General features: G+C 40.9%; 1 protein-coding gene across 1 annotated transcript in view; it reads left to right on the top strand.

Annotated features, from left to right (window-relative positions):
- The window catches only part of Gjd2 (gap junction protein, delta 2, 36kDa), a 29,953-nt gene that overhangs the window by 4,058 nt on the left and 3,051 nt on the right, over nucleotides 1–22,844 (top strand). The window contains exon 2 of the mRNA XM_005381685.1: nucleotides 22,221–22,432. Within this exon, the coding sequence (XP_005381742.1) occupies nucleotides 22,221–22,432 (212 nt within the window). The remainder of the gene's footprint in view (nucleotides 1–22,220; nucleotides 22,433–22,844) is intronic.

Raw genomic sequence — 22,844 nt, 5'->3', positions numbered from 1 at the left:
GAGGTGGTTGCAGATGTAAATTAGTGCAAAGGCCCTGGGCTCAATACCCAGCACTGCAAAAAAGAAAGAAAAGAGAAGAAAGAATTTAGATATTTACAAGTCATGGTGAAGATAACCATGAGAATTATCCTGTGGAAGTCTCTTTGGGCTCATGGCCTTATTGCCTTCCTTGCCCTTACCTTTTCCATCACCACAATACAGAAGGAAGCCTTGAATGGGAAAGAAAGTCATGATAAAGATCACAATCCTTTGCTCTGAGGCAAAATGTGTTATTTAGAGAGAAACAACTTAATGTTTTGAAACTTTGAATTTGAACTTTCAACTTTGTGGATGAAGACATTTTTAGTAGTGTCTTGCACCTCCACAGCCTGGATAACAGGACAGAAGATCAACTGTAACGGTACACCCACTTCTGAAAATACACTCACGACATGTGTATCCACCAGCAACGCCGTAGCAGCTCTGTTAATTTTCGATGAAATATCTTTCTGTTAGCATATAATCGAATCTTCACTCATGTACCTGCTGTCCTCCAAAGGTGGGAAAGGTGTGGGCTGGCATCTCTCATTCGCACCCGGAAGCAGGGATCATGTCTGGCATCTGCACTGTGTAGATGGAAAAGCTGAGGGCCAGAGTTGTTGCTGCAGAGTTTTCCACGTTCCCTTTGTAAGCTTTCGTTTCCGTTTGGCAGTGTGTGCATCTCCCTTCAACTGAAGTTCTAAATCTCTTCCTCTCTCAACTATCTAGGACACATGAGAATTAACCTACTCACGTAGATTACAGGGCCCCAGCCCTCATTAACCTTAATATTGAAAGAAATACAGCTTTTGCTGTTGGAGAAATGGAAATGCCCTTCTACTGGGCATGAAAGGCAACATTTTACGAGCTGAGGAGATGGCCTTTCTAGGAAGTAGTTCACTCGGTGTAAATGTATTTCCACATAGTGAAACAATGTCACTTATGTAATACTCCTGGATTTGTGGACGCTTTTATAAAGCATTTCAGTTATACCCCTGGAGCTACTTTATAGTATACCAAGGTGCTACATATCAAGTAATTTCTTGATGTCCTTTGAATTAATGATTTGGTCCTGAAATTCTTACCTTCCTTTCCAGTGTGTATGCAATTACTATGTTAAAAGGTACTTCTTTCTTAAATCCTCAAGTCAAATTCACTACAGATCTTCTCCAGACACCAGGTTCACTGTACTTTGCCTGCCTAATCTGACCTTTGCTTTAATGGGGTTTAAGTGCTAAGCAAAGCTCAGCTGTGCCTTCTTCTCTCCTCTTTCGTAGATGCTGCTTTTGTGGATAACACTGAGTTTAGGGGGACAGTCGTCTTTATGGGGGCTGCAGAAGAGGAAGAAAGGATAGGATATAAATTTATAACTTGGGGAAACTGCAGAAATGACTGAGGACAGACAGTGAACCTCAGAGAGGGCAAAATCAATAAGGGAAGGCGGGGAGGAAAAGCTGTGCAGACATTTTGTTTAGAAACCCTGTGTCATTTTTACTGTTTTTGCTTTGTTTTGTTTTTGTCTGTGTTGTTGTTGTTATTTTTAAAATTCTCTTGAAAATGAAAAAAGAAAAATGAAGAAGCAGGTAGGCTTTTTTATTTTAAAGAGAATTTTAAAAATAACAACACAGCTTCTAGATGCAAATAAATTCACGGCAGAAAAGACAGACAACTGGGTCTCATGCTTAGAAGTTGAAACTTGCAAATTCCTGATGACACCCTTATCCCACTTCAAATTGGGCGGAATTCCCCAAAAACTTGGCAAAGCTTTCATTACTGTTCTCTACCTTTCATCCCTCTCAAAATTGTTGTTTCTCTTCCTCTGATCTCAGTCAACAAGTGACTATTCAATGGCCCACCAGAATGATGTGACACTTTGTCTTAGTCACATTCCTGTTTCTGGGGCACAATGTGTGATACCCACACCTTACAGGAGAAGAAGCTTGTTTTGGTTCCTCATTTAGTCTGCACGTGGCTAGAAACAGCATGATAGAAACAGCATGGGAAAAGGGCCTTGCAGAAGAAAGCTGCTCACCATCATGGTGGCCAGGAAGCAGAGAGAGGAGGAGCCTGGTGGAGAAATACACCCTCCCAGGTCTTGTCCCCATAGGTCCACCCTTTGTAACCAGGCGCCTCCCCCTAATAGCATATTTAGCTATGAATGAACCAATGAATCATTCCACCAATGAGTACAGCTAATCATCCAATCACCATCCCAAAGCCTCACCTCTTAACACATGAGGCCTTGGGAGGATATTCTACCTCTAAATCATGGTACACTGTTGAGATCTGCAACTTTAAAATTGTGGTCATAATATATGAATGAGTCTTGGAATCAGTTCAGTAGGTTCCAACAGCATTTAAAAAGAAATAACCAATCAGGGTATGGAGTAGAAAATGCCAGAATATATTGTATATAGTAAGGATAAATGCTTTGTGGAACTCTGTTTTAGTCACATAAATGTATATGTAACAGGAAAAATGTGTTTACAACAATCAATTTTTAGGTACTCCTTGAGAAACCTTTTTATTAGAAGAATGATCAAACATGTATTTAGGTAGTGGTAAAATAGTAAAATAGATCCTGTCATATCCTTATTCATACTCCAAATTGTCTTTTATAGACAGTATAATGCTATATTTCTTCCAGTAGCTCAGTGTCATTATTTCTTGGCTCCATCTTACCAAATGTAGGGCAGATTTCCAGAAGGGAAGTCATCCTTCCCAATAGTCTGAGTTGTGCATATGTAAGCTCCATGAGGAGCCTTCCTGAATGGTTGCAGGAAACCAGTGAGAAAAGCAAGTTGGGGAGGGGAGCAGAGGAAAACCTCACATGCTGCAAATGCCAGCTCTAGGCCTTTGTGGAACAGTCAAATTAGCCAGTTTAGTTGCACTGCTCTGACCCCTTTATTTTACCATATTTGGAAGCGATAGAATTAGAGGACAGAGAAAGGTGGACTGGATGGGCTCTGTTGAACCTTTTTGTTTTACATCTAAAGAGACTGAACTCCAAGGGTTGGAATTGAATTGGCCAGAGAGCCTCCATTCATTAAAGCTAAGACCTTCCAAATGGTGTCAGGAACATTCTATGTGAGATCACTTTGTCACAGACAGGCACCAGGATGCAAGGCCGTCAAGAGCCTCTGACAATGTCAGTGAGTCAGGAAGAAAGAGGAGCACTCTCCTCTTCACTCTCAGGACTTTGCTTATTAGGGTAGGACCAAGTGAGTCATTTGGATGGTGTGTGTGTGTGTGTGTTGGGGAGGGATAAGATAGAAATGGTAGTCACCAATTTCTCTGTGATCTTGTCTTTTTCCTTAGGACCATTTTGACTAGCAGGGATCCAGCTACATCAATATTGTCCCTTCTGATTCTGCTTGCTCAGGTCTAGCTTTTCTCCACTAGAAAGCAGCACCTAGCATGTTCTGAGAATGGTTCTGGATGATTTTAGAAGTTATCTATAAGGATTAGTTTTCATTTGACCTCAGAAGTTACATATAAGACTTGGTAGTCACTTCAGGAACGTCAGCTCCATGTGCAGTGCGAAATTTGAACTAGCGGGTGGATTCCTGTAGACAAAATATTAAACTAAATTAAACAAAGACCTTACAACATTGAAGAAATCATCTCTGCTCCTATATGTAAGGTGATAACGTATGTTAGGCTACTAATAGGGCACTAATAATGAGTAGCCATTTTAAGCCTTTTCTCTTAAGCTTTTGAACAATCACTATCACTTGTTTTCCTTCCTTTTCTTCGTCCTTTATGATTTGACCCCTTCCAACTTCAAAAATAAAGTGAGAGCCACAGATGGAAATTGTTAAATTCTCACACCAAACACACTGGTTCACCTCTTTTCACAAGAAACCACTCTGCCTAAACTCTACATCCTATGCTAGTTATTGGTGTCTTTCTCTTTCTTTTTTTATAGTCAGACCCCTCAAAAAGGCTGCCCCCATTTCCTAACTTCCCACTCCTTTTTCAGTCCCTTTCAGTTTGCTGCTTGATTCTGCCAACACCGTTCCTGTGAAGGTTTCTCGTGACCCCCATATTGCTGAAACCAGAGCACATTTTTCACTTCATCATGGCTTGCCATTGTCTCCTGTTGGAACATTTTTGCTGGCTATACTCTGGGCCTTCCTCCCGCCTCTAGCTTTTCCATATCCTTTGCAGGATCATCTTCCAGGTGTGAGTCACGACACTGCTTCTCAGGATCATGTTTTAGACCATGAATGGACTATGCCATAGTACGGCTCTAAATTAACTTACCAATGTTCCTGGCTTCAACAATCACTTTTATGTTTCAAGCTTTTATATTCAACTGCTTCCTTGAATCTACACTTGAATGTCTCAAAGTTACTTTAAATTCAACCTGTCCAAAGCCAAATTCATAGTTTTCTCCATAAGCCTGATTTTCTTTTGGGGTCCCTCATTTCTGTGAAGCGCCAACTGTTTTGTCAGAGACCCATCTTCATCATTTCTTAGTCAATCACCTAACCCTTGTGAATGTGATTCTAAGAATCTCTTGATGCTGTCAAATAAATTTCATTGACTCTTCCTATTTCTTCCCCCACCTCCCAGTCCTAGATACTCCAGATGGCTGCAATAACTATCCCGTGTCTTCTCTTGCCCTGTAGCCCCTCCATCCCTCCCTCACACTGTGTCAGGGATGGTCTTCTGGAATTGCAACTCTGATTAATTTCTTGCTACCAAAGAAAATCTCTCAGTGGTTTTCTGCAACATATTTGGTAGCACTTCTGGGGTCAAAAAGACCCAGGTGGTCTGGCCTTGTTTTCTTTTCCAGCCTTATCTCTCTAACCCTTCTCACAGCCCTACCGCCTTCTTGTTAAATATACTACTGCTGTTGGCAGGCTTTGGAAATGCTGGTCTCTTAATCCACAGTGTTACCTGTCTCTCTTCTCCAGAACTCCTCACCCCCTTTCTTTCACATATCACTGTAACAATGTATATTTTTTATGAGCAATTGCTTAACTAATATCTGACTAATACTGTTAATTTCATGAGCAGCAACTTTGTCTGTTTCTACTCATTGTATCATCTGTGATGCTTAATACTGGGCTTGCCAAACAGTACATGTCAAAAACAATCAGATGGAAAACAAACAATGGAAGTTTTTGTGCTCTTCCTTAATGCCTTTTTCTTTTTTCCTCTAGAATTCTGAAACTGGTGCCTGTACATCAGATCCATGTGTCTGCATGTTTGCATACTTTACTAAACATCCATATATACTACTAAATATCCATGTATAAAACATAGACCCTTCTTCTTGTGTTGAATATTTATACAGATGGAGCCACACTCTGCATATCATCTAGCACCTTGTTTTCACTTAGCATTTGGTTTTAGAGATCTGTTCTTATTGATGCATACTAGATCAATTTCACTCATTTTGGATGTTTTTGTTTTATTATTTTTAAATTTTATTTAAATTAAATAAAAATAAGATAAAAGAGCTAAAACATATTAACAAACACACACATAAACAAAACAACATAAAAACAATAAAAACAATACAGAATTTCAGACAAGGTGATAAGAAATTAACAATGGTTGTTGTATTACATACTGTTATCTTCCTATTGGTTACTCAGATAAACAAATATAGACATGTAAGGATGATCAAACAATTAAATATCAACTGTTCCTTTCAAGAAAGCAATAGAAATTAGTAGTACAATTATCTTAGCCATCTTGTGTGTGTATACACATATTATTTTTCCCTTCCTTCTTTATTTTCTCCTTTCCTTCATCCCAGTCTTTCTTCCCTTTTGAACAGTTTCTTTCCCTTTCACAATATCTCTTTTTTTTTTTTTTTTTGTCTTTTCTTCCGGTACCAGGAATCAAACTCACGACCTTGCGCTTGCCAGGCAGGCGCTTTTGCCACTGAGCTAAACCCCCAGCCCCTCACAATATCTCTTGTACCTTTTAGATTTCATTTACTCTTTCAGGTTCTTATATTAGGGAGAGAATATGATGTTTACCCATGTGAGTCTTATTTATTTCACTTATGAGTGTGGTCTCTAGTATATCATCCTGCTTTTTAGCTTTAGTTTTTGTCCCTTATTGGCTGCTGTGGACTGAATGTGTCATTTACTGCTCCTCAGTTTCATATTTTGAACCCTACCCTCCAGTGTAACGATATTTAGAGATAAAAATCTTTGAGGGGTAATTAAGATCACATGAATCCATGAGGTGAGACCTTCTCTCATTCGTCTTTTCTTTCCTTCTTTCCTCTCTCTTCCTCCTGTCTCCTTCTTTCTATCTCTCTCCCAGAAAGAGAGCCTTTACCAAAAACTAAACAGTAGGGAATTTGATCTTCAGCCTCCAGGACTCTGAGAAATAATTATCTGCTTTTTAGGCCCCCCAGTCTACCTAGTCTGCAACTAGTGTACACTAAGACATTCTACTTCTACTGAATTGACATTTTCTTCTTCAGCTGCTACTACTGAGTTGGCATTTTCTTTTTTTTCTCATCATCTCCTGTTTATCTCTAATAGTCTAGAAGTTTTACATTAATTTCTCTGTGGGTGCGTGTGCATGTGTGTGTGCTTGTTCTTAAGCATTTAACATATGTTAAACAACACAATATAAATTTAACTCCTGTCCCTCCAGTTATGATTGCCCCCCCTTTTCTTTTCTTTTGGTACTGGAGATTGAACTAGGGTCTTCACACTGAGCTACATCCTCAGCTCCTTTCATTTTTTAAATTTTAGACTGAGTCTTGCTAAGTTGCTAAGTTACCCACGCTAGATTGGAACTTGCAATCCTTCTGCTTCAGCCTCACATAGTGCTAGAATTGCAGACGTGTTTGTTTTTATTCCCACATCACCCACAGGTAGTATTTAGCTCCTTATAATTTTTCAGTGACAGTCTAGGAGTAGAAAGTGCTTTCACTCCTTGTCTAAAAAAATCTTCACTTTCCCCTCCTCTTAAATATGGCTACATATAGAGACATAAAAACACAACTGTAAGATAATGCTTATATCTGAGTAGTGAGACTGCTAGGAATTTTTTTTCTTCAAATATCCTAATTTTTCTATGCTATTATCTGTGTAACTTTTAAAAGTTAAAAAATAAAACATACGAAATGAAATACTTTTATTACCTGCCCGTGAAATCAGTTCCAAACCTCATATATTCTGATCATGTTTCTGGGAAATTGTCTTCAAGATAACCATGGAAGGTGACACGGTTGCCATGGTAAAGTAGTTCCTTTCCAAGTTAAGATGGAGGAGTCACAAGCTTTGGTGTCAGCTGCTAGGAGCGGGGTGTTTATTTACACAACCTTAATGCAAATATGCCTTTAAACCTGCATTGTATTCGACATTAGAATGTCTCCTTCCCAGTGGTGTAATGTAATGTCTGCCTTTGTGTAAGGCTTGAAGCTGGAGTGTGAAAGAACTGTAGCTGTACCTGGGAAGTGTTACTGTATCATCTTCTGCTTTCAGAGCAGATTTTTTACATGAATGCTGCTTCAATGGCATTGGAAGTAGAATCTGTTCATCCAGAATCACAAGCTTTCAAAGGGCCACAGTGGAAAAATCATATTTTTAGGAGAGATCCCAGCCAGTGACACTGAACTAACATCATGATTCCAGCTGTTTGGGTGGGGGTCAGCTGGAGCCATCTGAGTTCTGTTCATGCAGAACTCCCGTGACTCAATTAGTCCACACTGTTATTTTCTATTTAGTAGACTTTGTTTGGTTTCTTGTTTCCTCTTGGGTTTAGAGAGAAACCTATTGCTGCTCCTATTGCATTGAATCCTGATGATTACATGCTCTCCAAGTCATCTTTTTCTGGTATTTATAGTCAAAAGATTTCTTTAAGACAGAAAACAGAAAACAAACCATTCCTGATGTCAAAGATCATTCAGTCCTATGTACCTCAAAACTGGCCAAAAGATATTCAACAGAATGCAGACATTTTATCTTGTAAGTAAAATGTGTTCAGTACAGATGTATTATTTTTATTTAGTGATGGATTCATTGTATTTAAGATTTCCCTATTGGAGAATACTAGCAAAGGCTTCAACATGAAGGGTAACATTTTGGGATCCCCACATGATAGAAGAGAAAGCATCTCCATTTACTTCCATTTGCTTCAGAAACCTCAATTGTGATAGTAAAGCAATGTTCAAGAATACATAAATTCGTAAGATCACAGGTAACAGAGATTTGAAAACAAGACGGACAAATGATAATTCTAAGTGCAGTCAGCTATAGAAATAGCTGAGGAAAAATCTGGGGTTTTTTTGTTTGTTTGTTTTGGTTTGTTTTTTTCAGACAGAGTCTCACTATGTAGTCCAGCCTGACCTGAACTCATGATCTTCTTGCCTTAGCTTCTCCAGTGCTGGTAATATAAGCATGTGACCTAGTGCCTAGCCATGAAATCTGTTTTTATGCAATAGAAATCCACCACTCCTAAAAGCTCAGGGCCTGGGGATGAATAGGAGGTAGGATGAATTGAAGAGTGAAAGGACTGTTTGAAAACCTTTTGAAGAAAAAAATTCTAATTCCTTATTCTTTTTCCTGTACATATAAAGAAGTATCTGCCTTTCCCCTCCTAACTTACTCCCCTGTAGAAATCTAGATGTTTAGACTCTGGAAAGGGCTTCTGGACTGGAGAAACATCAGCCACAGAAGACAGTGGGGAGTCAATAGTGTCGAAAAAGCCATTAAGCGATCTTTCCATACTGAATGTTAAAATCATTGGCCCATTTCCCCCACTTGCCTATTTCCAAGAATACCAGAAGCCCAAGGCTGTACCCTCCCGACAGAAGAATGCTGGATTCCTGTCTGGAGAATCTGACCAGGCCAAGAGAAAGATAAATAGCACCAGTGTCAAAGAATTCCCAACCCAAAGGCCCAATGAGGTATTCTACACCAGTGTTTCTCAACCAAAACTAGTGATGTTTTGGCACGGTGATTCTTTGTTGCAGCAGGCTGTCCTGTGCATTGTAGAATACTTGGCAACTGGCCTAACCTCCAGCCCTTAAATGGCAGCAGTGTCTCTCAGGGTCATGACACTCACCAATGTCTTACTCCCTCCTGAGAACCACAGCTCTCTGTGGAAGCTCACAGTCACAAGGTGTCTTATGGTTTAGATAAAAAATGTCCCCCACAGGCCTCATGCACTCAGGGGTGGGACTTGTGGAAGGTGAGTGACTTGTTGTCCGGAAGTAGAGCTGGTGGGCAGAGGTAGGTCACTGGAGGTGTGACCTGCAGGGTCTATCTCCCTTCCCAGTTCCTCCATTGCCTCTCTGCTTCCTGGTAGCCATGACACAAGCAGCTGTCTTCCAATATGCCCCACTGCTATTCTGTTTCTTTCCTGCAGTCAGTCAACTATGGATTGTAACCATGACCAAAATAATCCTCTCGTTCTTTAAGTTGCAGGTGTCAGGTATTTCATTCTAGGGAAAGTAACTAAAACAAGGTACCACTGTTGCACTGGAGCTTTCAGTCACCTTCTTGGTGCTTTATTTACTGTCTATCATGAATTGATAATGGAAAACCAGGTTATCTGAGGAAGAAACTCTCTAGGTAAAACAGGTAGATTAAAATAAACTTGAAATTTTAGAGCAGTGATGGTGAAGCTTTTAGAGCTTTCAATGATAACAAACAGCTTGCTGCAGCATGAATACCATAGGCTTTGCCACCACTGTTTTAGAGGAAACAGAGACTATGCAGACAGGAGACTTTTACAAGTCCAAAAATTATCATTATTATTCTGAGAGGGAAAAGACAGCTAAAAAGAACTCTTGAAATTAAAAATGTGACCATAGAACATTTTTAAATGTGATAGAAAGAATACAGGAAAAGTTGAGAAAAATCTCTCAGAAAGTAGAGCAACTAGGTAGAGAATTGAAGAGGAAATATAAAAATTAGAGGGTAAGATCAGGAGAACAAGATTCAACTAACAAATTATTGGAGAAACAACAAAACAAATGGAAGTAAAGAGTATAAAGAAAACATCAAAATGATTTAAAAACCTTTCTTGGAACTGATGTGTGCCAGATTCCTTTCTAAATTGCAAAGGCCGCCTGAGTATCTAGCTACCAGATGAAGCAACATCCACACTAAGGCATACTATTGTGAAACTTCAGAATACCGAAGTCAAAGAGCAGATCTGAAAACCTTTTAAAGAAAAAGTTGTATGCAATATTCAAAGAAGCAGAAGGGTTCTATACTCTTCAGATGTAACACCAGAAGCTGGAGGACAATGGAGTAATTCTTCAGATTTCTGAAGGAGATGATTATGTAACAGTAAGTTGAAGTCATGAGCAAATGTGAGAGGTCTTCAAGATTTTCCTCCCATGGAACCATTCTCAGAAAGCTATTGGAAGAAGTGCTTCATCAAAACACGGGAGAAAATCAGCACAGATGAAAGCACAGAGCATAAATTCCATGTGGCAAAGAAGGAAGAGAATTCCTAAGATAATGATAAAGCCATATCACAGAACATCAGCTGTTCACTTAAAGAAAGATGAAAATGTAGTTGACCAGTACTGGGAGGCTAAGGCAGGAGGATCGTCATGAGTTCAAGGCCAGCCTGAATTGAAGAGTGAAACCTGTCTCCAAAAAACAAAAAATAATTGTAATTGATGAAGCAACCATAGTTAAATATTTCAAGAGATGCCTAACACAACAGAGGGAATATCATAATATAAATTCTGTCTGTTCAATGAAAATGATACTGTAGTTGTTTGAGAAAGATGGTAGATCAAAAAGGGGGAGGTATGTCACGAGGCAGGGTGGTGCAAAAGAGATGAACCCGGAATCCTCACCTGTCATCAGGGAAAGTGATAATGTGCCTAGGATTTGACCAGCCTTTTGTAGGACCATGCCTGTGTTGATGAATATGCACCCTGTTTCAGAAATGTATGTATCCATTCATCTCATGGTTTCATGCAGCTGGACAGAATAAACATTGGCTGAAGCACGAGATTTATGTTGTGGTTCTTGTCTTAACCATTTCCCAACTGTATGATTTAAGCAAGTCATTTAATCTCCCTAAACCTCAGGTTCATAACCAGTAAAATCATGAATTTTATCCAGCCCACTAAAAATTACATAGTACACCTCTATGTCCTGTGGATGTAGATGAAGGATATGGTGCTTGACTTTAAGTCGAACGAGGCAGGTGACCAGGAAGCTGGTGGCGTGCATACAAGCTGCTGAGGGAGTACAAAGGAAAGATGGAGACGAACATATTTTAAGCAGGTACTATGTATTAGGAATACTTCATGTAATGCTCCCAGCAACTAAGTTTACAATGGAGAGAATCAATGCTCAGAAAGGGTGAGTAGTTTAACTCCAATGGTACAGCTAGAATCAATTTGCAGAGGAGGATTTAGGCTCAAATCTTTCATGCACCCTGTCACTCTCTTCAAAAAAATGTCCCCCCTCTGGGGGATAAGCCTACACCAGGGAGAGATCAAGGTCCGAAAAGATTCCTAGAGAAAGCACTGCTGGAGGGCAAGGTTGATTAATGCATTCTGCTGGTCATGCAAAAACTTGGACACTAAGCCATTGTCTCCTAGAGTATCCTACAGTTAATCCATTCACAAAACTACACTCAGAAAATATTTGAGCACCTATCACATGCCAGAGACTATAATTGTCACTGATGTTTATATATAAAGGTAAACACAGGACAGGACAAAAAATAACTCCTGCATTAGGTAAGCTATAGTCTACTGGTGAGAACAAATAGTACACAATGGAAAATTAAAATTAAAAGCTAGAAAGAGCACCTAACACACTACAACAGGGGATGGAGTGGGGTGGAGATGAGAGTCGCTCTGCAGGGCATTATGCATGGAGTCTGGAGGGATAAGCTGGGCTTAGGAGGCAGCTGCAGGACAGGCTTTCCAGATCGAGGGGACACCATACTCCATGCCTTACAGCATGAATGCCAAGCTGAATTTTGGAAACTGCAACAAGCTCAGTCTAGCTAGAGCTTAAGACTAGAGGAGCTGAAAAAGATGAAATTAAATAGGCAAGAATCGGTTTTGTAAGGGTGTGCAGGCTAAAGAGCTTGGATTTTTAAATTTTATGTTAATGGTGACCCATAGAAAAGCGTGAAACTGCCAACCTGCAATGTCAGCATGCCACTTTGCCTCGTGAAGGGTGCATGGGAGGGAACTAAGGTTGGAAGCAGGAAGGTCAGGGAGGAAGCTAATAAATTATTCAGGGAAGAAAAAATAAGTGGCTCAAACTAGCATAATGATATAGATGAAAACAGACAGATGGATTAAAGGGCTGTACAGAGATGCTTAGTTCCCACACAGGCTTACTCCATTCCTAATAAGATTCCTCTCCAAATTCCACTCACAAGAGTTGGTCTGGAACTTCTGCAAGCAGGGCAAGTGGGGAGGCAGCAGGGAAGGAGTCTGGGGGCCAAGAGTTAGGGCCAGCTGTGGGGAAGGTGAGGGACGGGCATTCTTGGCAAAGGAGACAGTACATCTAAAACCATGGAAATGTGGGAGGGGATAGCGAATGAGGGCGCTGTGTGAGGATGTGTACGACTGGAAAATAGAAAGTGTGTGACAGAGGTCAGGCAGTTCAGCTAGAGAAGCAAGAAGGGGCTAGGTTCTAAGGAATTCTCTTCACAGGGCTAGTAAACAGTCCAATCTATCTACAAGACTGAAGAGACCACTGGAAAACTGTAAATACACTGTGTAGAATTCATTACAGAGAGACAATTTCATCCACAGTATGAAGGACAATTTAGAAGATAAATAAGGAGGTTCTTTTGGAGGATCTGGACCAAGTAAGCTACAAAGGCAAAGAGAGGTGGACAGTACCTTTAGCGCTACATAGGGGACAGACAGGGCATAGTGACTTGCTGGATGTGAAAAAGTAGAAGTAGCTTTCTAGATTTTTCACTTAAGGAACTCAATTGTTCTGTACAATCAGGCTGACATAAAAATAATCTAAATAAGGATGGTAGTGTATCAGTCAAAGTTCCAGCAAGCAGCCTATGACTCAGTCACCCAAAATTCTGAAGAAACTTTTCAATGAAGGAAAAATGTACGGGCAGGTTTAAGGGAAGCAACAAGAGAAACTAAGATACCAAGGTCTAGCACAGGAAGTCACTTTCACTACTTGATGGCTTGAAAGGGCAAGGAAAACACATGGAACTACTGGAATGCTGTGAGAGCTGAGGGCCATGGGGAAAACTGAGGCACAAAGAGGAGCAGCCCAAATATTCCAAAGCACGGAGGAATAAATGTCTGACCTCAGGCTCTTTCAACCTTTCAGTTTCTATAGAGGCTTCCCATTGGTCAAACCTGAATCAGTATCAGATATGTACCAGTTTCCAAGATGAATGTAATATTATGGCCCATGATGGTGACAAAAAACAGGGTGATAAAAACCCTGAATGAAAGCCAAAGTTGGCCTCTGTTATAGTAAATTAACATGTCTAAAATGTCTCCCCAAAGTCTCGTGTTTAGAGTGGGGCTGGGCTGCAGAAGGCAGGTCACCAGGGTGTGATCTGGAAGGGTCTATTCTGTCCCCAGCTTGTCCTACCTCCCTGTTCTTGGCTGCCATGCAGTAAGCAGCTTTCCTCCACCTCACCTCACACCCTGCCATTTCTGCCTGCGTCCAGCTAACTAAGGCGAGAACCCACTGGAAGCTGTGAGCCGAATAAACTTCTCCTCCTTACATTGAGAATGTGGAGCATTCTGTCCCAGTGATGAGAACATGAGTAATTCAGCCTGCCAGGACACAGGGTCGGTAGGGCAGGACAGAGAACGGATCTGCAGCACAGACAGGAGAGAATTTTGAAAGACCATATTTATGAATGAAGCTTGTTAATATTTCAACTTCTAGGTCTCTTTGAGGTAACTACTATATATGGATCTCCCCAGGGAGCTGTCGGGTGCAGACAGATCTTTCAACATTGTTGTCTAGTTTCAGGATGACTTATCTTTCCTACTCTAGGGTTCTTAGGAAGGTTAGAAAAAATACTGGCACTTTTAGAAGTGCTCTGGAGTGCTATGCACTTGGTGATCCTTTGAGAGACTACGGTTGATACATTCAGTACATTAGTACCTTGGAAACTTCTATGTGGAGGAAGGGGAGCAAACCAACAAACTAGTCATTGCTTCTTAACATAGACCCAGTCTGTCAAACCTCTCTGTCATACCCTGGACATATGTATATAAATCTTTTGCTCTAGGTAGTTTATTTTTCTTACATATGTTTTTAGAAATTTTAAAGACTGTCTTAATGATAAAATATGTATAATAACTCTTTAGAATATAGTCTCAAGGTCTTCTAATTAAAGTAGTACTTGTATTTTTGTAAAATTAACATATTGGGGGGAAAAGTTCTTTAAAATGCTAAGATAGTAAGATATGAAGCAAATATGAAATAGTGGCATTGCTGATGTTGTCACTGTAATAATACTCTTAGGAAACACAGTTTTTTCATCCCTAGAGCTAAAACCCAGTGTGTCATACAAGAGCTCTATCACTGAGCTACATTTCCAGCACCAGAAAAGTACTTTGAATGAAAGGTGAACCTATACAGCCAACCTGGGCATTCATCAAAAACCTATGTGGATTCTTGCTGTAGTCCACCAACACACACACACACACACACACACACATACACACACACACACAGTTATACCACTATACTTCAAGCCAGGGACTCTGCACCTAGAAAATCTCTGCACAAATTATAGCCTGCTGTCACTATATAGAAATTTGTAGGAATCTGCCCACTGCCTATTGTGATTTGCTCTGGAGTTGGTGAAAATATTTAGAAATATTCTCTGTAGTGGCAAATCCATTCTTTGAAGGGGAATTTGATTTTGTAAATAGCCAGAAGTCATGGGTGACAATGGAGAACACAAAGAAGCCTTCCAGTTTATAATTAGGAAATGTAGAAGGAACCTAGCTGTTAGCTCACAGTTACCAAGAAACTACACGATGAAGGTGCAAATCATTTTTCCCCTCTTTTAAATTTAGATTCATTAAAACATGTATTTTCAGAACCCACTAATGAAAATAAGTTGGGTCATCAAGCTGGCTCATACAACATGTAGTAAAAAAAAAAGTGGTTTTTCAAGTAATAAGGTTTTTCTCACATTCTAACAAGAAGCTCTAGAGACAATTCCAAAAGAGAAGCTTCAGAAATAGTTTGTTATAGCACCAAATCTGGAACAAATTTATATTTCCATAAGGAGATAGCTTTTACTTTGTTCTGTTCAGGATTTCTTTATTCACAGCAAGGTTGGTTTTTTTAGTGCTATTTGGGCATTACACCACCTTTAAATAATGAACGGCTGAAGCCTCAGGGGATTGCTCAATATTGATACCTCAGCACCTCTTCTTCCTGCAAAGAACCCCACCCTCTTCTGGATTTGACTTTGGCCTCTGATCAGCTACATAACTGAGGCAAAGTCTGTGTTTCTAATGTAAAAAGAAAGAGTAAGCAAGAGAGAGAGAGAAAGAGAGAGAGAGAGAATTCACACAGGGGTTACGGCCTCTAACTGAAGGGCTCATTCTTAGCGTTTTTATGAAATTATTAAATACCAGAGATCTGTCCTGCACAATTTGTTTATCGTGCCAGAGACAATAAATGGAATGTAGCATTGCAATTAGTACTCTCTCTTTTAGATTCAACCAACTGTGGGATTATTTGTGTTGACCATGAAATCAGGGCCTATTTGTTTCCTACACAATTAAAGAATATTACAAAATTGGGTTGGTTACTAAGAAGTCATCCAGCTTATTTACCTGGCAGCAGATGGTTAATCTAGAGGTGTTTCTTCGGTGTAGACTCAGTCCTCCAAGGCAGGAAGTTAAGTGCGGGAGGATGTCCTTTGAATAAAACAGATCAACGGTGGTAGTGACATCACTCCTTTCTTTGAATCTGCTCCTACCTCTCTTCTCCAGTGTAATCCCACTGTAACGCAAATAGACCGTGCTTTAGAAAACAGACTTAATCATGTGACTGTCCTCTTACACGTTTTACATGCTTTCAAACACTCCACATGACTCTTAGGTAAAATGTCAATGTTTTTATCCTAGTCTACAAGGCCTTCAATTCCTTCCTGCCTCCTTACCTTTGCCTCAAACCTTTCCGCCTTATTAGGCCCTACTGTGCAATTATTTAGGTATGCTACTCTTTCCTGCCCTAGGGCCTGTTTACTGTTGTTCCTCCAGCTCAGAATGTCCCTCTTCTACCCCTTTCAATCAGTTCATTCTTAATCTTCCTTTCATCTTAGGCTTTCACCTCCTGACCTTTCTCCACAGAGGAGGTCAGCCCCTCCCTGCTTCATCATATACCCAGGTCTGCTTAACTCAGAGCTATCTGTTCATAGTTACTTATCAGTTTTAAAATTGCACGTTAGTATTTAGACTACTTAATTAATTCATGTTTAATTAAAGAGTATGTATCCTTCCTACCAGATTTTAGGGTGCCTGAGATCAGGGGCAATGTTGTTTTACTTGCTAGTGTGTTCCCCTGGTACCCAGAAAGTGATGAATAAATTTTCACTGAACTAAGAGATGAATGAGAGGACAGAGTATATATATATATATATATATATATATATATATATGCAAAGATTAAATATTAATGCATTGGGAGAATACGGCTGTAGAAATGCATGTAGACACACAGTGGATATTTGTGGACATCTGTCAATTTTCCAAAGTAGGTAAAAAGGTAAGAGCAAATATGATTAGTTGATAGTAATCATCAGATGGAAATTTTCTTTCCTTGTTAAAGTTTCTATTAAGAAAAGAATCATATTGGCTGCAACAGCAATGTGAAGGATTATGGTAAGGAGTACCTTCCCACAGTGTCCCCTACTCTACCAGCAGTAACACAGTAACAAAGTCCAGTCATGTGGCTTTCTGATCTTCTGCCCCTTTGCAGACAGGAGGGTTAGAGAAAGTAGACAAAAACATGAGTAGCTCAGCTCTCAAGCGATCCCTCTTATACACCAGTTGTCACAACCCGATCACTAGCAGGAGCTATATGAGGAGAATTTTAAGAGTCTACTAACAAGAATCTGACATGAGACATTCTATGCTTTTGATGGAGATATCCGTCCTGTAGATATAGGTCAATATTAAAATTTAATTGTAAAAACTTGATTATAAACAGTAACGTAGGTGATTTCTATTCTTACCTTAATGAAAGACCATCTTATCTCTGCATGAAAGAGAAAAACTTAGTTATGGACATCATGACAGAAACAACGATGCTGGAGAACGAAATATACGAGCTGCTCTTCTTGCACTCTGAATAAAAGATGTAATCGGATGCAATCATTTCATTAATACACACATGGGCCTGGAATGGGAATACAGAGGACCAGATGGTCAAGAGTGGAGTGAGATGAAATGAGATGGGTGTTTGCAGTTTAGCAACTAACTACTTAGCCTGTATGGATTATATTAAGTACTTACAGAACCAAATGAACACATTTTCAGAATGAAATTCTGGCTTTCTGTCCAGAACCATCATTCCCATCGCAAGGGAGAAAACCTGCAGGGCGGCTATGCCTACGTAGTTAATGGTACACACTGATCATACTAGTGCTGAAACTTGACTCCATATTGGAATCACCTGGAGAGTTTTTCGTTAAAAAAAAGAAAAACCTAATGCATAGGTCTCACCTCCAAAGACGCTGATTTAATTGAACTGGGGTACGTCTTAGGCACTGGGATTTTTCAGAGCTCCCCAGGTAACTGTAAGGTGTAGCAATGTTTAAGAAGCATTGCATTTCTATGATTCCTGCATTTCCACAAGTAGGGTGACTTTGTATGCCAATAAAAGAAATAAGAGCTTGCATAATATCATTTTAGGGAGGCATACAGTATCTCTTGCCCCCAAATAGCTATTCATTTCTTTAAGTATAGTGTTTTGAAAACTACCTAGAAAATTTCATTTCTTTGGATATGGAAGCTTTATAACTTAAATGAGGATAATTCCTCTGAGAAGGATAATACATTAAGTGGTTATCAGTTATTAACACCCTGGTGTGGGCTCCTTTATCGGATTACTTTCCTTTATGGAGGTATAGTAAGGGGCAGGGTGTGGGTGAGGTTGAGAGGCTCAAAGATCAATAGGATATGAATTCAAGGTGAGCTCCAGGTGTGAAAGATATGACTAAGCACAATTTATAGTCTAGCTGAAAAGATAAGTATATACCAAAAAGATAAACTTGAAGTTGTCTCCTGAAGTTTAGAGAGCATGGATGCAGATCAAATGCACATTCTATGCTCTTAAAAAACACTCTACTAGGACGTAGCAAGTGACAAGTGAAAGGTATATTTTCAGTTCCACCCCAGGTCTGGACACAAGAGAATCTCCAAACCAGGCTTGATGTTGGTGCCTGAGAGTGAGCAGAAGTCCAGTAGGTTTTGCTGGGTGATATGAGAGCCCTTGGAGTCTTGGCAAAAACAGAAACTGGCTGGATTTCGGTAGTTCAAGACACCAAGAAGCCACATACTACTACGTACTAATTGTACCACATATGATTATGAGAGCAAAGAAGGGCTTGAGAAAATGCTGCAGATCCTTCTTGGCAAAGTTTCCTTTGGGAACACGCACCAATTCTATACCACAGTCTTGGCTTTTGACAGAAAATACTAGGAAGAACCCAGCTTCAGCTTTAACTTTCTGCAGCACACTCTGATGTGGAAAAAGTGCAGGAAGAACACATGTGGGGACTGGAACATATTCTCCAAACTTCACAGTTTGTCAAGGGCAGGTCCTACCCACACATGGTTCCCCTGCAATTTCCTCATCTCTTTCATACAGACTGGAAGCACACTCAGCAGGGAACCCAGCTATATCCTGCATGGATGGGTCTCTGGCTGGACAGCAACAAAGACAGCGTGAAGAGGCGGGTGGCCAGACCCCAGGCAGGCTCTTGTGCACTATAGCTGAATGACTTTTGAATAGAACTGACTTGAAAGAAATCTCTTCCTGCAGGTCTAATGAGCCCCCCTGGGAAGCTCCGGATGTGAATGGGAATCACGACTTGACATAAACGGGAAAGATTATGTGTCAGCAGGGCTGATTTGATTCTTAATGGAGTGTTAATTTATTTGCTGTGATTTCACACATCTGCTTTGGCCACAATACCATATTACGTTAATCTTTGAGATATTACTACACAAAGGTATATTTTCTGTATACAGGGTGGGTAAAAACTGGGGAATTTATACTTGCGGCTTTTTTTCTTTAAAGAAATACATGCCTGTTATTCAAAGGACTGGTAGGTAGAAGATGTAGGGTACACAGTCATCATTTGGGTACACAGTCTCTTGAGGCTATCATCAGTTTGGCAGTTGTGTCTGTGAAGTTTGCAGAATAGTTTTGAAGGTAACAGGTTTTAGTTAGTCCTAGTTCACAAAGCAAGTCACAATGGTGAAGGCTGCTTAAGACTGGCAGGCGGGACAGCTTTATTCCCTTTGGAGATGCTACTTTACACACATTTTGTATAGACAACAAAACCAACTGTGTTTCCCTAAACATTTGAGCTGAGGTTTAAACATAGGGTAGGAAACACACACACACACACACACACACACACACACACACACACACACAATTACTTTAAAGGAAAATGTAAATTTCATCTATCGCTTATGTTCAAGTCTCACAAGACAGGATGAGTTTGCCCCTTCAGAAGACAATGTGATGGCTTCGTTAGGAAACAGATGTATGTAGGCCACTGGGGGAGATAAAGCTTGATTAGTCCTAGCTGTTTGTGAATGAAATGTTGGGGACTTTAACACAGAGACCAATCTCAAATAGGATGCCGTCCCTCCCAGTCACACAAATCCCAGGAGACTACAGATGCTGGTACTTCCCAGGGGAGATGTACGCAGCTCTCCAAGTGGCAGCCCAAGCTTTCTAATGTGGCAGCCCAAGTTTTGCATGCTCAGCAACAGTGGCTCGACTAGTTCAGCAGGTGGTAAGAGAGAAAAATGGTAATGAGAGCAGTAAAGCTCGTAGTTAGCAAAGACACTTTCTACTGAGGGGTCCAGGCTGCCTTGGGCTGCTAGGGACTTTTACTTGACAAAAAGAACTCCTTTTTCCTCCCTGACTTCTATGCTGCTTGATATCAGGAGGAGAGCTGGGACTGACATTTATTTAGGGAACATGTAGCTCTCCCAAGCTGAGAGGAATAGACAGCCAGTGTAGCTACCTAGAAGGGTTGATTTCCATGATGCTAAAGATACTATAGCAAACACCAAGATATACGATGTATGTCTTCTTTTCCCCAAGAATTTATGGTCCAGTAGAGTACATTAACCTTTTTTTTTTGTTTTGTTTTTTTGGTTTTTTTGGTTTTTCTCCGGTACCGGGAACCGAACTCACGACCTTGCGCTTGCCAGGCAGGCGCTTTGCTGCTGAGCTAAATCCCCAGCCCCGAGTACATTAACCTTGATTCTTACAACAATCACAGAATTCCAATGAAGTTTCACTTACCAAATATTTGAAGTAGTAAATCTAATGGTTCACTTTGGAACTTATGGTTGAGAAAAGAGTAAGATTATAGGCATGTATAAAGATAAGATCAAATCTAGAAACACCTATAGTAAATGAGATTATTCTTAGAAAATACGCTCCACCCTTAAATTAGAACATTCAGCAGTGCCTTTTGCAACATGATTTTGCAGTTTTTTCTATTAGAAGTGAAGAGTATTTTCCTGCCCAGTTAAAGAATATTACTGCTAAGACATGGATTTGCAAAGTTGACAAACTGGGAGTTTTTCTTTAGGTGCTTCTGAGTGATGACATCTTCATGAGTCAAGTCACATTTATTCCTTTTTCTATCCTCAAAGCTTCTATTCTTCAGCTGTTTGAATTGTTTTATCTTTTTCTCAAGGACTCTGTCTCAGTTCCTTCATACCTTTTCTCTTTGTTGCTTATATGACTTTAGGCATAAACTTTGGGTCAGTTTTAACATCTCTGAGAAAAGGAGGTGGGATTTCTTGATTTCTGGGATTAAGTCCTGCCCTACCACTCATGGAAGTACTATACATTCTTAAAGTTTTGTTGCTGTCAGAGCCAGTGATGAGAACTTATTAATAATACAGGTACTTAAAACTCACTTGCATAGATTTTAAGTTAGCACATTTGAAATGGGAGCCCCACGACTATATTTTTAATGAATATACCAAGATGGTCTAATGAACACTAAAGTTTATTGCATGAGTTCCATTGTTGTTCATCCAAAATGTATTTTAATATTGCAGAATGAGTTTTAAGCAAAAGCTAGGGGAAAGAACGTCTGTACTGACTTAACTGGAAAGCCAACTGGATAATCAGATACACATTTATCCCCACTTTGTACCCCTTCCCTGCCCAGAAGGAAAAAAGAATACCTCCCTTCACCCTAATGTTTTGTTTATACTCATCCAATGAACTCTTACTCATCCAATGAAAAGCTGATTTCTTTGGGAGAAGGAGTCAGCCCTAGGAGATCGTGGTGATTCCTCTGATGCAGGAACTTGGGCCATGTCTTTAAAAACCATTTATGTAGACGTGCATTGTGAGTAAACTTGAGTCCATATCCTGCACCCTTCTTCCCAGACTCCAGGCCACTAGCTACCCAAGCACCGTGGCTGTTCTACAATTGAAAATTCATTGCGGCATGGCCTTCCGTAATACACATGCGTGCTGTGATCCCCATGTATAATTAAAGCTGCATTATATGCCTATGACGGGTTAGCAACCCTTTCACAGTCGTATTTTTAAAAGGACGACAAGTTCTTACCCCACTCTACTTTTGATACATTTAAATGAAATACTTCCGACTATGGTATCTCCTAATACTGACCCTTGAGTTAGTGGTTTGGCGTGAGAGGTTCAGTTTTCCAGCGGCCAATTAAAGAGTCGTTCTAGACACAACTGCAAACAAAATATAAAAATAAAAACAGAAACCAGGTCTGCTCCTTGACAGAAGAAAGCCAAGGTTGGACAAGGAAATGGGGGTGGCGTGAGGTTGCTAGCGAATAAGGGGCCTCTTTAAGTTCAGATTAGACCGAGTTGACCTGAAGTTTACTCCCCCGCCCATTGGTGAAATAAAAATAGAAACAGCAGGGTATCTGGGTTTGTGCTGGGGGAAGTAAGGTTTTTAACCAGGGTCACCTCACTGCTAGGCGCCGTTACACACTTTTATCCAACCCTTATCCATAGAGGCTGCTTCACACCTGCTTCACACTTCAGCCTGAAAGAACGCTCACCTGGCCTTCCTCACCCTAGCACTGGAAGCCCGGAGCCTCAAAAAGGCAACCTCAATCTCAGCCCGGCTGTCTTCTCCACGGGAGATTTACAAAGCGCCCTTCCCCCAACCGGCATCTCCACCCAGCAAAGGAATATCAGTTGCGTCCCGAAGGCAAAAGCGAAAGGTGAGGGATGCACCGAGAGAAGATCCACTACGTCCTCACACCCTCCCCACTCACCCGCGCGTCTGTTCCGGGCTGCCCTTCCTCCCGCGGGGGGCTGGCAGTCAGGTGAGGTTACCTGGGCGCCTCGAGATGCCCCAAGGGGCGCTGCAGTCCTTCTTTCCAAGTCGCCCCATTCCCGGCCAGGCCCCGGGACTCCGGCCCCTCTCCCCCCGCGCGCGTCCCCGACCCCTCGGGCTCGACGCGTGGCGACAGCAGCCGACCTGGCGTGACGCAGGCGGAGACTACTTAAGGGCGGATTAGAGGCGGCGGCCGCGGATTCCCCAGCCCGGCAGCCAGCTCTGCGCGCTCGGGCCTCGCAGGCTGCAGCGCGAGCGCCAGGTGCCCGCGACGTGGCCCGCAGCGGGGTCTGCGC

The sequence above is a fragment of the Chinchilla lanigera genome, unplaced genomic scaffold, assembly GCF_000276665.1.
Source record: "Chinchilla lanigera isolate Chin_1 unplaced genomic scaffold, ChiLan1.0 scaffold00015, whole genome shotgun sequence".
NCBI classification, from domain to species: domain Eukaryota; kingdom Metazoa; phylum Chordata; class Mammalia; order Rodentia; family Chinchillidae; genus Chinchilla; species Chinchilla lanigera.
Note: the sequence above shows the minus strand (reverse complement) of the source record. Positions and strands in the feature narration are given on the sequence as shown.